The 16,436-nt window shown below is 37.7% G+C and overlaps 1 protein-coding gene and 1 non-coding gene across 2 annotated transcripts; both read right to left on the bottom strand.

Moving 5' to 3' along the window:
* Positions 1-346: 346 nt before the first annotated feature.
* Positions 347-472, bottom strand: LOC122701184. The gene has a single exon (XR_006343018.1). It is a non-coding gene; the product is annotated as a U6atac minor spliceosomal RNA (small nuclear RNA).
* A 1,135-nt stretch (positions 473-1,607) lies between these two features.
* Positions 1,608-15,515, bottom strand: UBE2B (ubiquitin conjugating enzyme E2 B). The gene is made up of 6 exons (XM_043912788.1): positions 15,079-15,515; positions 12,910-12,990; positions 11,049-11,074; positions 6,818-6,907; positions 4,192-4,280; positions 1,608-2,924 (listed from the first exon to the last, which is right to left on the bottom strand). Exons 1-6 carry the CDS (start codon positions 15,120-15,122, stop codon positions 2,796-2,798), a joined length of 459 nt encoding a protein of 152 aa, XP_043768723.1. The 5' UTR covers positions 15,123-15,515; the 3' UTR covers positions 1,608-2,795.
* Positions 15,516-16,436: the final 921 nt, after the last annotated feature.

The following is a 16,436-nucleotide window of genomic DNA, read 5'->3' as shown; positions in this document are numbered from 1 at the left end:
GTAAGTCAAGTGCTTTCTATCAGAGACTAGATAGTGTTCCTATATTCAGACTTTTTTTACATTTTAAAAAAAGGTGGAAAATGCTGAAAACCTCTTCACTGGACAGATACAAGTCTATACAAAACTCTAACTTATGAATTTTCACAAGCTGGGATGACTATTTAAATTCAGTACAATTTTTAAAACTAAACTCAATCCCTTAATATTTCTTAAGGAATACTGTTACTGGCTATTAGCCAGTACAGTTACTGGCTAAAAGACCAGACTCTGCCTGGGTTCAGATCCCAGCTCTATCACATACTGGTTGGCTGGCCTTGAGAAAGTCACTTGATCTGTATCTAGTTTTCTTTTTTTTTTTTTAGATGCCACGAAGTAGGTGGCAATGCCTTAACCGTATGCGTGTTGTCAGGCCCGAGAGCCTCTTCCATCCTTGTCAAGGGGAGTGCTAACCTTCTCTCCTTTCATACAACACTGTATCTAGTTTTCTTATCTGTAATACAATAATACACACCTCATAAGATTACTTGAGTTTGAAATGTGATCATATTAAAGTGCTTAGAATGGTGCCTTGCACAGTTATGTGTTAGAAGTACTGTTACAGAGGAATTACCCATCACAAATGTACTTAAACATTAATATGAAATCCAACTTTGTACTAAAATGAATAAATTAGTTCTAGCCTCTTGCCATACATTTATAAACTTTATGTAGTAAATGTTAAAAGTAAACATTCTTTGTATAACATGACTTTGTAAACTGAAATACATCTGGTATTCAACCAAATGAGGAATCTGTTCCAAGGCTGAAGAAAAAACCTGAGTAACTGAAAGGTGGAACGTTTCTAAGAATTTTCTCCAATAGGAATGGGGACTAGGTATGAGGTTTATGCACATGTGTTGAATTTAGGAATTAGAGCTTATTAACTCTTTGTAAAGTACGATGTAATTTCCTTATAACTATCTAGCAGTACTTGAAATTTCTTATTTTTACTTTTTGGCTGTGCTTCATGGCATGTGAGACTTCAGTGACCTAGCCAGAAATTGAACCTGCACCCCCTGTACTGGAAGCACAGAATGAAACAGGGGAAAGAAAACAGGTTAAGGATGAAAATAAATTTTGAAGTATTATCCAAATAGCATTTAATATATTAAGAGGGGAGACTATCAAAGCTACTGCACATTTAATCTAAGAGTCAGTCACTGGATTAAATGTCTAAAGAAACTGATTTGTTTTAGAGCTGAATATAAAAGTATCACACATTTGATATGACGAAAAACTACCTTTAAACAGAATGTCTTTTTTTGGGGGGGGGGGGGGCAATAATTCCAGTGAGTTAACTCTCAATTGTATCAAAAGTTCCCTGAGATCATACACTTATCCCCAAATTTCCCAAGTATTAACTTTTAAAGGGAAACATCAGCACTTCTCCTTCCTAAGCTCTGCTTAATAGAAGCTACAGAAATTGCCCTTCTAAGTCTTCCAGTAGAAAAGAAAATCCATCTTCCAATAGAAAAGATGCTGTTAGCTAATTAAGCTAGTATGAATGTGCAAGAAACTTTTGGGGTTAATGAAATAAGCTGTTTTAACTACTATAAAGACTACACAGGTGGTTCAACAGAATTTACTTGTATATTTTCCATTTTCTATACTATTTGAAGGCATAGGATAGCTTGGAATAAGCTTTCTACAAATACTGTGTTTTAAGTTTATCCAGTAAACTAAGATGCAGTACAGCTTTTATACAACTTAGGAGATTTAAAAAAAAAATCTCCACAAGAGAAAGCAACTCAACAGGCCCTGGTATTAAAACATTTTTCCAGAATAAACAGATAGGCAATTGCATTAAAAGGCAGTTTTCAAATATTTAAATTACACTAAGATTCCTTCCAAATATCTGCCTTGTTCAAACCAATGCAACAAATTCTTATATTGTTAATTGTAGGGCATGGATTTTTGTTAAATGTTGATCATTTTACTTTCTTCATTATCAAAAATCTTTTACAGTGTTATCAAGCAGCAAAGTAAGTTTCATAAGCTCTCTGCTCAAGGTAGAGGTGCCAATACCCCATGGTGGAGGTGCGAATTGTGAAATCAAAGGGTACACTTTAGCAGTAAGTAGTGCATGAAGAAACAGTAATAAGTGGCCTAAATACAGAGTTGGACAGAATCAAACCAGTTATAATTGTTCAACTAAAACTAATACAGGTACATTCAAAATAAAGTTTGAGATTATAATTGGTATTTAGAATCAAATCTGAATTTCTTGATAAAATATAAATCTGTTCTTTTGAAATTGGAAATGAAACAATCAATTGATAGAGAGCTAGAGACTTATTAACCCCTCCTACTTAGATAAGGAAATAAGTGACAAAGTCTCTTGCACTGAAGTATGTATTTTAACAGCTTTACATGTAATATTCATATATAAAAAACTTTAAGTGCTTTTCTCCAATTTAAAAATCTAAAGAATTCAAAAATAAGGCATTCAATATTTGAAAAAAGTACAGATTTACAAAATGTGTATATTCTGTCATGAAAACTCCACACCAACATTATACACTTGGAAAAAAATACAAACAGGATATATTACAAATTTATGTAAGCAATAACTTAGTTCACACCATGCAATAAAAAGTACATTAATCAAGATACACAAGCTTTTGTAGGTTCTAAACTGAAGGACTTTTTTTCTGCAGAATCCTTAAAACCTGTGGCACTTAAAATTTGTTAGCCTTTCTACTGAGAGGTAAATTATACACAACAATGATGAAAAAGATTAACAGACCAGTTGTCTATTATGAATCATTCCAGCTTTGTTCAACAATGGCCGAAACTCTTTTCTCATATTCTCGTTTGTTTTCCTGATAAAGCTGTGCTGCCTGACTATTGGCTGGACTATTTGGATTCGGTTCATCCAGCAGAGACTAGAAGGAAACAGAGAAGAAAAAACACATATGTAGAGTTATTTTTTTATATTAACATGGGTCAGATATGGAGCACAAAAGTTATAGAAAACAGAAATTACTTAATGAAAGCAATTAGTATGTCTCATGTATTTTCAGATCTAAACACTTTCAGAAATAGTTTGATAAATACAGGAAGAAGTTTCCTATTGCTACAAAACTTAAGTTTTCAAAACAAGTAGCTCTCAATTGCCTTAAGACCTCTAATTTCAAAGAAACTGGAAAAGAACAAATATTCTTAAGCATACTGCGCTATTAAACGGGAACTAAACAATTTGACTTGGTTAATATACAATGTCTATAAAATAGCTCAGCAACTAACATTTTCCAAAGTTAAACTCTATTATTGTGATAGGTTTGCAAATTCCTGACAGTAAGTTGGGTAGTATACCTTATCTCTTTTAATACACACCTAGGAGCAAGGGAATATATTAATAACAGGAAGGCTGAAAATACTGTTTATGACTCAAATTAAAACAAAAGTGTGACAGAAAAACTTGAAGGCCACAAACCAAAATATCACATCTGCTCCTCTCAAATGCATGTAACTAAAACTTGACTCCACCCCAAACCTTCCCCCTAAACTGTCATTCAAGGTCAACTCTGAAATATTCTGCCAGAGTGCTTTGGTGGATAGTTACAGCACTTTCCTTTGAAACAGCATTTCTTGGATGGGGCAAAATGATGCCTTTCTGCACTGCAGCTTCTTGATGTCTCTATGTTTTTACTAAACAATTGTCTTTCTCTCTCCCCAAGATTTTTTCATCTTTTTCCATAACCTCTGGCTATGCTTTCTAGGCATGAATATTTGACCTGTGAGGGAATTTCCTGGTGGTCCAGTGGTTATGATTCTGCACTTGCATCACAGGGGGCATGAGTTCTATCTTTGGTTGGGGAACTAAGACCCCAAGGCTTCAAGATGCAGCAGAAACAAACAAACAAACAAAAAAAACCCTCGAAGAAACAAAACAAAATCACTTGATCTGTGAGAACAATTTATACTTTAATTTTATCAGGAAAATTATCATGGATTTGATCCAACATGGTCACTAATCAAAACGCAGATCAGTTGTATGAAAATCCTGAGGATTTTGTATGAGGTCTGCCACTGGTAACCTTAGTGTTGGGAAGGTTAGTTTGTTCACTTGGCCTTTAAATTGATCCTAAAAGAATCAATTATATTCCATAGAATCTTGAAAAATTAAGATGCATTCTAACACATGCTTACCTGAATTGATGTTAAGATAGAAGATACATCGTATGTTGGACTCCATCTATTCTGAAGGATATCTAAACATATGCTACCATCAGCATACACTGCAAAGACAACACTACAATTGGTTACATGTTAACTTGATTATATCTAATAATTAAACAGTAATTTTTTTTTTAACCACAAACAAAATGCTTGGCTCAGTCAGAAGCCTTAAACATTGGTTTATAACTAAAACTTTCTGTCTCACAGGAAAATCAGTCTCAAACTAAGGACTCTTTACAACATACCTTCTGATGAGGAGGCTGAGTGAGAGTTAAATTTTTTCAACACATAACATAGTTGCTGCTGCTAAGTCGCTTCAGTCGAGTCCGACCCTGTGCGACCCCATACACGGCAGCCCACCAGGCTCCGCCGTCCCTGGGATTCTCCAGGCAAGAACACTGGAGTGGGTTGCCATTTCCTTCTCCAATAACATATAGCAAATCTGTTTAAATTCCACACTTCTAAATATTCCTAAATAAAGCTCTTGGGGGGGAGCTAATTTTTTGAAATAGCAATTCTACTTTAAAAGTAATAATGATGCACATGCAAAGTTTTATTTACAGCATGTTCTCTATAATACTCTTTACAGAAGTGAAAAAACTGCAAACAATTTGTGGTCCACAATGAGGGAACTGGCTAAGTAACAGTATATTATTAATGGCACATACCAATACTGCTGCCAGAAATGATACACATCTACCATATGTTAATTAATGTAGAACGACATCCCTAATATATTAATAAGTTTCCAATTACTTATATAATTCCATTTCTTGTAAAGAATCATTTACAAATACTTTAATTTGAAGTACAGGCAGTCACAAAAACATTTGTAAGACTCAATGCCAAAATGCAGATATCTGTAAATAGCAGGATTATGAAGGATCTTATTTACCTTCCCTTGTACTTTGTTTTTCCAATAAGTATGCATTCTTCTCATAATAAAAATAAGAATCAAGTGATTACTGTTTTAAAAGTCTAACATTTAAAAAAATAAATAAATAAATAAAGTCTAACATTTGAGAGTGGATTTTTTCCCCCTCTTGAACTGACTATGTGATAATACAAACAATGAACATAAATGTTTATCCACTTGCTAGATTATGTATATGTACAATAAATTTACAAAAATAGAATCACTGTGTTGACAAAGAATAAGTGCATTTAAATATTATCGACACTATCAAATTGTGGAAGGCTTCACAGAACAAGTCTGATCACTCTACATTGAAACAGGAGTAAGTGAGGCCTTTTTGGGGAGAGGAGGTAAATTACACTTGATACTGTCATTCTTCAGGACTCTATCCTTGGTCTTCTTCCATCTATACCCTTTACACAACCTCTGGGGGCAACTTTATTCATAGCCTCAATTACTATCTATGTGCTAGGTATTTCCAATTGTTAGCGTTAGACCAGATTTAACTCTCAGCTTTAAAGCAGCATAGTCAATTGCTTACTGTGTACCCCAGAGGAACATCAAACTTAGCAAGTTCAGAGCAAAAATCATCACCTCTGTAAAACCCATAAAAATGCAAAATCATTTTAAAGTTTTGAACTAGTAACTATTTTTGAGAAGTAATCCAAAAGTAAATTAGAAACCGAACATTCCATCAACTGATAAATAAACAAAATGTAGTCTATTCATACAATGGATTATAATTCAGCAATAAAATGAAGTACAGTTATGTGTTACAAGAGATGAACCTGAAAACTATGCCAGCTGAAAGAAATCAATTACCAAGGGCCACATATATTATATGACTCCATTTATATGCAATGTCCAAAATAAGCAAACCTACATAGAGAAAATAAACCAGTGATTGCCTATGGCTGGGAAGCAGGGAGGCAGGGGGATAGGAATGGGGAGTGACTGCTAACAGGAATGGGATTTTTTTGGGAGTGATAAAAATGTTCTAAAATTGATTATGGTGATGACTGTACAACTCAGTCGAGATACTAAAAACCATTGAATTATACAACTTAAATGGGTGAATAGCACAGTATGTGAATCTTTTAATAATAGAGATTTAAAAAAAAAAGTAAACTAGGAAGTTAATGAAGTTTTCCACTCATAGTGGGAAAAAAAGGGAAACCATGCTATTAATATGGAGGTATAACAAAAATAACCAAAGGACCTCCCCGGTGATCCAGTGGTTAAGACTCCACCCTCCCTATGCAGGGGGCGCAGGTTCCTTCCCTGGTTAGGGAACTAAGATCCGACATGCCACACAGCTCAGCCCCCCCCCCAAAAAAGAAAAAGAATATTTACTTAATTTTACATATAACATGATCTCAATTTTGAAAATTTGTGTGTAGTTTTACAGCTCAACTTTAAGCTACAAATTCTTTTTAGTATCTTTCACATGCTGACAAATAAATAGATATTACTTTTAAAAATCAGAAATTATTAAAACAAAACTTTCCTCAAATCAGGAACCTTGGTAAGATTCCAAACTAAAAAAGTATGGTTAATACTGACATGGAAGCAACATAGAGAGGTGGGCCCTAATAATGAAAAGCATGGGCAATACCTAAAAGGATGAAACAATGCTTTCTTCCTCCTATCATTTGCAAAAGTTAATAAAATGCTACTTACCATTTGGATGAAACATTTTGGATAAAAACCTAACAGTTGGCGGTTTATTTGGATATTCTTCAGAAAATTCTATCACTAGTTTAAAAGTACCTAGATAGAAAACAAACCAAAATAATTACAGTAATGACAAGTATAACTTTTCTATCTTGTCACCAATGAATTCCCAACCCCACGCTGGCTTTTGCACAACCACACAAAAATTAATGTCAATTTTGGTTTAGTATATAAAACACACTAAATATACTTCTATTTATGTATTGATAATATACAAAATTGGCAAGCATTTGGGGGTACAAGCACTTAATATATACTACTGGTGAGAACATTGTCATATTTTTGGCAGGCAATTTTGCCCTAGCTACCAAACTTTTAAATGCACATTTGAGTAACTACAGATAATTTACTATAACTTAGAAGGAGGTGCCAAATGATTTTGAGAGGGGCTAACCATCATATGACAAAGGACTCAGACTGGAGGTATGGCCACTAATGTGAAAAAGTCTTTTCTGTTCCCATCATTCAAGTACGTCAAGAATCAGTAAGCATTAGTGTAACTGTCTACTGTTGGTTATAAACCAATATGGTACATTTTTGGTCAGCCTAAATCATTATTTGCTGGTCAAGAGACAGGCATTAAAAAAAAAAATTATGCATTTGTAACAAAGTCAATCCGTTCAGTGTACAAAGAGCTCTCAACTCAAATTACAAATCTATTTAGCAGACACAACCACCATTAAAATATAGTTTTATGTGTTTATTCACTATCCAGAGATGTTTTACTTTGAGGAAATACACCTGAAGGCTGGATAGGTGCTCCAATAGTAAGCCCACCGTGGGCTTACTCAGTAAGTTGAAGCCTATTCCTCATGAAGTCAATAAAAGTTTAAACCATTCAAGATGTCTCCATAAGCTTCTCATTTTATCAGTTAAAAAAAAAAATTCTCAACCTAAATTCTAAACTCATGACTTCAGTCTACCAAGATCAGAGGCATGTATTTAGTAAAATATTTAACATTCTATTTTCACTGTTCATATAGTCAATATATAACCTCTACCTCTTTAAATTTTTTGTTGTTTGGAAATTTGGGATTAGGGAGGCCAAAGATACAAGCAAAATCAAAGGTGCTATTTAATTCACATTCTGATATATTAAGAAGTTCTATGAAATGTATAGTTCATTAGCAAAGAGCCTTATAACCTAATATATTTTTAATACCTAATGTTATATATTTTTATATTTACTTTTAATTTTCCTTCATTACAAAATGTACAATGTAAACATTTCAGGTAAACACAAATATGAAACAGCTTTAAGCTTGCTTTCTTCATATTTATGGGGTCTCTGGACCTCTTTATACTCTTACTCCCAATCATACCAAGCTTCAAATGTGAGGTCACTGAACGTGAAGATGGGAAGAGATGCATGCAACAGCACACCATTTTATGGCACTTCCATATATGGCATTTAAAAATATTTCAACTTTTTGGTTGGTAAAAATCCCCCTAATTAAAAAAAAAATTCCCCTAATTTTTAAACAATCCATTCTCACAACTGGTATAAACTGTCTCCAGCACACCATGAGCTACAACTGTTGATACTTGTTGTGTTAGAAGTGATTACTCAGGGAAATCTTCAAATACTTAACTGTAAACTCATTACACATTAACCTAAGTAACATTTAATGAAAATAACTATATTTCCCCCACCAAGTTAGTGAGAAGTGTAGCACTATTTATCTGCAAATCTCTTAAATGATTAGCTTAATAGAAAACAGCTGCATTCTCTCAGGTGCCTCTGCATTCAATCTGTTGCAACATGCTATTCTGGTTGAGATACATGAAGAAAATCAGGCCTCTTCCAAATATGTAAAGGAAAAAGGAAGGAGTATTTTCACAGCCTTTTCAGATAAAGGTAGATATTCTTTTTTGATATTACATAAAAGAAATGGTAAAGTTTTTAAAGGTTAGCTGCAACATAAAATTTGAAGCCATATAAACTTTTTACATCATTTATATTAATGACTATTGCACACTGCATGTATCTTTTATCCATCCATAATTTTCTAACGCACTGGCCATTTGGAAAATACCAATTCACTGAGTTATCCAAATCATCTAAATGTTGTCATATTTTATTTTGTATATATCTGTATACACCAGGGCTTCCCTCATAGCTCAGTCAGTCAAGAATCTGCCTGCAATGCAGGAGACCTGGGTTCAATTCCCAGGTCGGGAAGATGACCTGGAGAAGGAAATGGCAACCCACTCCAGTATTCTTGCCTGGAGAATACCAAGGACAGAGGAGCATAGCAGGCTACAGTACGTGGGGTCACAAGAGTCAGACATGACTTAGCGACTAAAGAGAGAGAGAAACACCATCAAAAACAAAGTCACAACCGGTGATACCATCTACTAATCTCATCAGAGAAAAAAGAATTGGGAAACCATAATTTATCAGCAGCAACAAATCCTGTCACTTTCCTCAACTTAATTTAAAATCTTCCCTGGTGGCTCAGATGGTAAAGAATCTGTCTGCAATGTGGGATACACAGGTTTGATCCCTGGGTCGGGAAGATCCCCTGGAAAAGGGAATGGCTATCCACTCCAGTATTCTTGCCTAGAGAATTCCATGGACAAAGGAGCCTGGCGAGCCACAGTCCATGGAGTCACCAAGAGTCAGACACGACTGAGCAACTGACACTTTCACTAAGAATATGGCAACCAAATACATACTCAAATCTAAATAACCAGAGTTTGTCAGTCATTCTTTCAAGTAAAAATGTTCCATGAAAAAAGCAGTAATTCAAGTTGCAACTCAAACAACTTCAGAATCTGCTTTCCCTCCAACCACCAAACTGGTATGCAAGAGAGGTGCCGTATGCATACTTCCAACTTCATCAAGCAGAATATCAGAAAGCAGCATACTCAATGGTCAGAATTTAGCAATATTAGTAATTCCCACTTTTTCATCAAAACATTTTAAAGTGAAACTGACATCTTTTATCAAAAAAAAAAAAAAAAATGCAAAAAATACGACTCCCAGCACAGTTTGGTGCCACTGTCTTGGTATGTGCCAAGGCACTAAATTGCTTAGGGCCAGTTTTAGTCACTAATGCTTTTGTACCATCAGTGCTGTTAATACAATAAAAAAGGTTAAAAAAAGCCTTACTATTGCCATGAAGACAGTTTTGATCACAGGGAACCCCTGAAAAGGTCTCAGGAAACTTTTTTCCTGAGTTTGTGGACCACCCTTGAGAATCCTTGGTATAGAGTAAAAAGCTGAACCCCTTGAGTACCTCTCTTCAACTCCTTACCCACCCCCCACCCCCATCTAGAGGTAACCCCTGATAGCAGTATGGTATACGAGCCTTTAAACACATGCACACATTTGCATGTATGCTAGTCAGTAAAACTGTGGTATTATAACATATATTCTGCAACTTTTGTCTCCTCAGACATACAACCAGATCTACCTTATTCTTTAATAGGTACATAATATTCTACAGTCTAGATATTTAATACTTTGCTTAACCATTTCTTCTGCTGAACGCTCAGGTTTTCTCCTTCAAAATACTTCTGCAATCATTATTTGTATAAATAACCTTGATAGGTTAATTCTGGAGCCACTGTGCTAAGACAAATCTATTTAACACATTTTAAAAATTCATGCTATATTAGGGAAACTTTATCTGGTTAAAATCAATTTAATAAGTTCAACTATAAATACACACTAGAACAAGTTTTCCCTTTTTCTGGCTCTTGGTCAAATACTGAATTTAAGATGCAAAAGATTCTGTAGAATGCTAACTATTTACAGGTGTCAAAAGCTAGCTGTTAAGTGAAACTACTGGCAGTTACACACAATTAAGAGCACTGATCAACACACACAAAGTGAAAAATGCATGATTATTACTCTTCTGATGTCTACCTCAGGGACACCTTTAGCACGCTATGAGGTCATTTAAACTTAAAACTATTCTCAACACAGACCCCACCAGGTAGGCCAGAGTTCAAGAGCCAATATAAAAGTAACAGAATGAACTAGCAATGAAGGTGATCAAGCTGACATGGGAAGAAAGTTCTTTGTAAACTATAAATTCTCAGTAGCATTATTTAGTTTTAATCTGATCTATTATTAATAGAAAACAGCCTTAACTAGACAGATTGGTGTTATAATTTCCTACTTAAAAGAAGCCTCTTAATACTATGGAAAACATTGAGAATGACTTACCATCTTCAAAGGGTGTCCCTTCTGGTCTGAAAACAAGAAGATTTCTGATTAAAAAAAGTTTTTATTTCTGCTTTTTCCTGATTTTCAAAGAGTGGAAAGGATAAACTCAAACAAGAGAAAGAGGAGCTCATTCTGATAATTTGTGGAGTATTTGTTAATTTAATATCACCTTAGTCCTGGTGATATTTTTATTTATATACGCATAAAAGGGGCTTCCTTAGTGGCTCAGACATTAAAGAATATGCCTGCAATGTGGGAGACCCAGATTGGATCCCTGGGTTGGGAAGAGTCCCTGGAAAAGGGAATGGCTAACCACTCCAGCATTCTTGCCTGGAGAATTCCACGGATAGTGGAGCCTGGCGGGCTATAGACCATGGGGTCACAGAGTCAGGCACAAGTGAGCAACTAACAACAAACGCAAGACATAAATAGTAACTTCATTTACCAAGTTTTCCTTTTAGAATGGTTTTACAAAAAACAAAAGAAACTTGCCATAATTTTTGCACAAAAAGAATTCAGTTTATAAATATCAATCCTTTTGGAAATATATGTATTCTTAACAGAAAAATTCCTATTTTCAATATATATCAGTAAGATGGAAGTCAATACCCTTTAGTTTAAGACAATTATGATACCAAAGTGTCCTGCTTTTCAAAAGAGAAATAGCTCTCCTTCAACTAGACTAAATTTATCTGATGTCACCAAGAATGCCAGTTTCTTTTGCCCACAACTTTTCATTGTACCATATCCCTACCTCATCTTTCCCGAGCAGCAACATGAAGGTTACTTTTTTTGTTGTTGGCTCTTTTTTTTTTAATTGCTTTACAAAGCTGGATTAGTATGGTTTAATTATTATTTGCAAGGTACATTCAAGATCTCAAAGCAGCATGCTAACAGCCTAAATTTAATATCACTTTACTTTAGAAGGGTGAAGCATGCTCATTTTCCCCACTAATTTTTAATGTAGACTCTTAAAATGGAGTCAATGGCAATTCAGAATTCTGTTTACAGAAGTGTTCAAGTTTTAGTGCAAAACGCTGGTATAAAAAGAGCAACAAAAGGGACTTCCCTGGAGGTCCAGAGGTCAAGAATCCACCTGCCAACGCAGGAGACACAGGTTCGATCCCTGGTCTGGGAAGACCCCACAAGCAGAGGAGCAACTAAGCCCACGGACCACAGCTACTGAACCCGTGCCCTCTAGGGCCCTCATGTCACAACTACTGAGCCCGTGTGCTCCGACTACTGAAGCTCGAAGGCCTCACTCTGCAACAAGAGAAGCCACTGTAATGAGAAGTCAGGGCACTGTAACTAGAGATAATCCACACACAGCAAAAAATAATAAAGAAAAAAATTTTTTTTAAAGAGTGAAAGAAAATAAAATCCAGTTCAGGAAAACCAAAGAAACAGCATTAAGAAATAATGCTTTTATACAAATAAGCCTATGTGCAATATATACTATATGTAAAATATAAGACTGCACTTTAAAAGGTTCCATTCAGCTATTTCTCATTAAGCTGTGAAACATTTTTTATTTAAATTCTTACTATGGCGGAAGTTATCAATATTTTTGGTTCCTACTCTTTTTACAGTTCTAGTAGAATGCATACTAAACATTTGCTTGGCACATTTTGTACAAACTAACTTATCATTCTCCTGTAGTCTCAAATGATATTTTTATCAAATAAAACCCAGTGATTATAAAATCAAATTTTACGTGACTGCCAAAACTCTTTATCAGAATTTTTTTTACCTTACAGTTTCTGTAAGATCCCTCATCCCTCAGTTCCCTTTCCTAGCTGTTACACATTCAATTTCTTAAAAGAATCACCATACCTACCATTTGTTATTTCTTTCAACTCACCCAAATATAACTGCATTCCACTGCATGATGTTGTTTTCAGATGGTGCGCCACTGACACCCACAGGTGGGTCCTCTTGCAATCTACAAACCCAGAATACAAATTTTAAAAGTTGAACATTATGGCCACTAAGAAGGCCCATCAAACATCTTTGAACCATCTACTTTGAGAAACAAACTAAATCCATTTTCTTGTTCTTGTGCTGTGCTGGAATAAACCATACCACTTTAAATGGCTTGGGAGTCATCCCTCTTCAAATATCACCAAGGTTAAGATATCTGTTCAAGAACTACTTTTATCAATAACAACAAAGGAAAAACCTCAAGTGCAAAAAAACACTATCAACCATCAATTTTGCTGTTGTAAACACGCAAAGGCTGTGTGTGTCCTAACCAAAGCTACTTGGGCAACATGGCCACCAAAAAAACTCTCCCCCAAACAAAATATAAAGACCCCACCTCAGTGTAAACATTAAATGACTGAAAAACACTTGCATCCAGTTTAATCAGCAAACTAGTTTTGCACAGTAGAGCTACTTTATTCCATTCGCTTTAGTTAGTAGCTTTTAGAGTGGGCAGAGCTCTGGCTAGGTTTTCCCTCAGTCCCTATTTTAAAAGCTCTGCACCAATACTGCATTTTACCTCTCAGATCATGCGTCCATATACAAAGCTACCTTCCAACACCTGTCACAAATTCTTGCAAACCAAGACCCTTGGAAAACTACCGAAGATGCCAAGCACACAACTCAGAATCAAGCAAAGAGCTGCAACGAGAAATCAGGGTACCAAAGGCCAGGAACCTCATGGAATTTCACTCATGGGAGCTAATCTGAAATCTATGGTTTCAAGCTGTAGAAACCGAGCTTTGCACCAAAAGGAGTATCTCCTTTTAAAACTGTCATCTCAGGGGGGGGTAAAAAAAAAGTAAACGGGACACTAAATATAAATATACATATACACACACAAACCCACCGTCATGTGGTATATGATTTTTGGAATTAGTCCCCCCAAAATGGCTTTAAGTCAACCTCAAGCAGTACAAGTCAGGGCGAAAAGAACCCTTGGAAGATACGCTGCGTGATATCGCCCACCAAAGATAAAGGCTGAGTTACCAATACACTCAAGGCCAAACTGGGCAAAGCCCCCAACAATGGCTTCCAAGTGCCTCATTTAAAGGTTTACAATGAAGCTGAGAGGTTACTTCCTGATAAGCCAATCCAAGTTTTTACACTGGATTTTTTCTCTCAAGCAGGGCAGGTCTCCCTAGAAAAACACTTAAAAATGCGCACGGGAGCGTAACGCTAAGTTTTCTTGGATATTTTCTTCTCCGTACCTGTAAGCATTCAAAGGAAAACAACTGGGGGGGGGGGGGTAGTCACTTCCTCGTCAACTCTAACACCTCCTAACAAAACCCTATTTCACAAAGGAGGCTCAGGGAGTATCAGGTTAGCGCCAGCCTCCAGGAAGGCATTTTTCCAGACTTTGGAGGCTATAGATAGGTCTTTATACACCAGGCCACAGAGCTGAGTTCCAGAAAGCACTGGCAGCCGGGTTTGCCAGCCCGACTCCCAGCCCTCTAAGCCAGTTCTCAAGGTCCTTTCAGGCGGGCGGGGGGGAAAAGAGTCGGGTTTCGGAGGATGGGTTAACAACCTCCGGCCCTCGCGCATCAGACCCCACCCTCGCTGCAGAAAGAATGGGGAGGGAGGCGGGGGTTGGCCCCAACCCTGGCAGTCGGAAAGACGGCAAGGCCATCGAACAAAGCTGACTGGTGTAGCTGGCGGTGGAAAGGCTTCTGCAAGGGCTCGCTCTTAGGGCAGAGAGGAGAGGCACCGCAGGGTGCAGAGGCGAAGGATGAGGTTTGAAAGCTAGGGCGAGGTATCAGGCAACTGGCCGCAATGGGCAGCAGGGAATCGTAGGACAGACCATAGCCATCTTTTTACTTTTTTGTGGGGGTAGGGTGGCGGTGAGGAAGTATCAACATTTCTTACGTAGGACAAGTGAACAATCAAGGAAAAGAGAGTGCTAAAACGGAGCTAGAACTGGGCTTCCGTCTGTCCCCCTGGGCCCACAGCGGCCCTCTTAGGGTCAAGAGGGGAAGGTGTCCCGGATCCCCACCCTAGCCCCGTAGCTTTGGGGAGGAGTCGTCATTGAGGCGAAAATGAAGGCCCTTACCGCTTGAAATCCCGCATAAGCCTCCTCCGGGCCGGGGTCGACATGCTCCCCAGCAGCCCCGCGGTCAGTCTGAAAGAAAAGAGTCCCGCGCAGCCCCCCCACCCCCCGGCGCGGCGGCCGAATCACTGTGGGTCACCGCCGCCGCCGAGGTTGCACAAACAACCCTGCAATGACGTCTCCCTCCGCCGCCTCCAGATCCCTCCGCCCTCCGCCGGTACCATGCAGTGAGGGGTGGGGGAGAAGGGAACGGGACGTAGGAGAGGTAGTTATGGGAGCCCCTCAGCAGGGACCTTATTCCTTTTGTCTCCTTGAACGAATCGACCAATTACTGTTCTCTATGCTCAGACTGGAGGGTGTGATTAGTAAGTACCGAAACTGAAACACCAACCCGTCTCCCCCTCTTTCAGTAGTTTAGGCTCAGCCGGGTGGGGAGAGAGGGACGCATCCGGGGCCAGAGATTTCAGGGAAAGGAGGTGGGATGACGTAAGGTCACGTGACTGCCGGCGGCGTTGTCAACAATCCACCTCCGGGGGGAGGGGACGAAGTATCTAGAACCACGTGTCCCTATGACGCCATTAGGACAGATCACGTGAGAACGTCGCCTGGATCTAACTTTCAGCCAAGTCTTTCGGCCCGGTAGTTAAATTTACGGGCTGAGGGCTGGTATGCACTTTTATTAGTTTTTTTCTCCAGTTTGTCCTGTGAACAGCTATTGATGAGATTGTGTCGGAAGCAGTAGTTTGTCTTGCTTCTTAAATCTTTAAAATAGAGCCCCCCCCCAAAAAAAATAAAAAAAATAAAAGAGCCCCAAATAATTTGGATTTAAAACTCCCCTCTGGTTGGCTCAATGGCTTATCAAATCTGGCATCTGAGGAAAAGTGAAGGGACCTCCGTTTTCCTCAGCTGAATGCTGAGGCCCATACAAAGCGAAATCCCCTGAAATGCTTCCTGAGGGCCACCAAATATTACTGTACGAGCATTGCAGTGTGTTTCCAGGGTTGACAATACTGGGCAGAGATGAAAGAACGGTGTGCAGATTGTTTAATGTTTGTTTACAATCCCCACAGGATTACGGAATTTTGTTTTTCCTTTATGAGTCTGCTCGCTCTTGAGGCTTTGTGTCAGAGTCCTTGGATTTGTCTACAGTTGGAGTACCGTTGTATTTGTCAAGAAATGCGCGGGTTTGATCATAGAGAGTGTGTATAAAGGGAGTGTAGGTGACTGGTTGTCAAACCTAAAAATTTGACTCATATGTGGGGGAGAGATCATGCAGTCGTGGATAGGGGTTGTATATCTAACCTGAGTAACTTATTTCAGATTTGCAACACTAGTAAGTTAATGGCCTGAAATGTCCCCCA

This window comes from Cervus elaphus, chromosome 9 (genome assembly GCF_910594005.1).
Source record: "Cervus elaphus chromosome 9, mCerEla1.1, whole genome shotgun sequence".
NCBI classification, from domain to species: domain Eukaryota; kingdom Metazoa; phylum Chordata; class Mammalia; order Artiodactyla; family Cervidae; genus Cervus; species Cervus elaphus.
The sequence above is the reverse complement of the archived record's forward strand: the minus strand, read 5'-3'. Positions and strand labels throughout refer to the sequence as shown.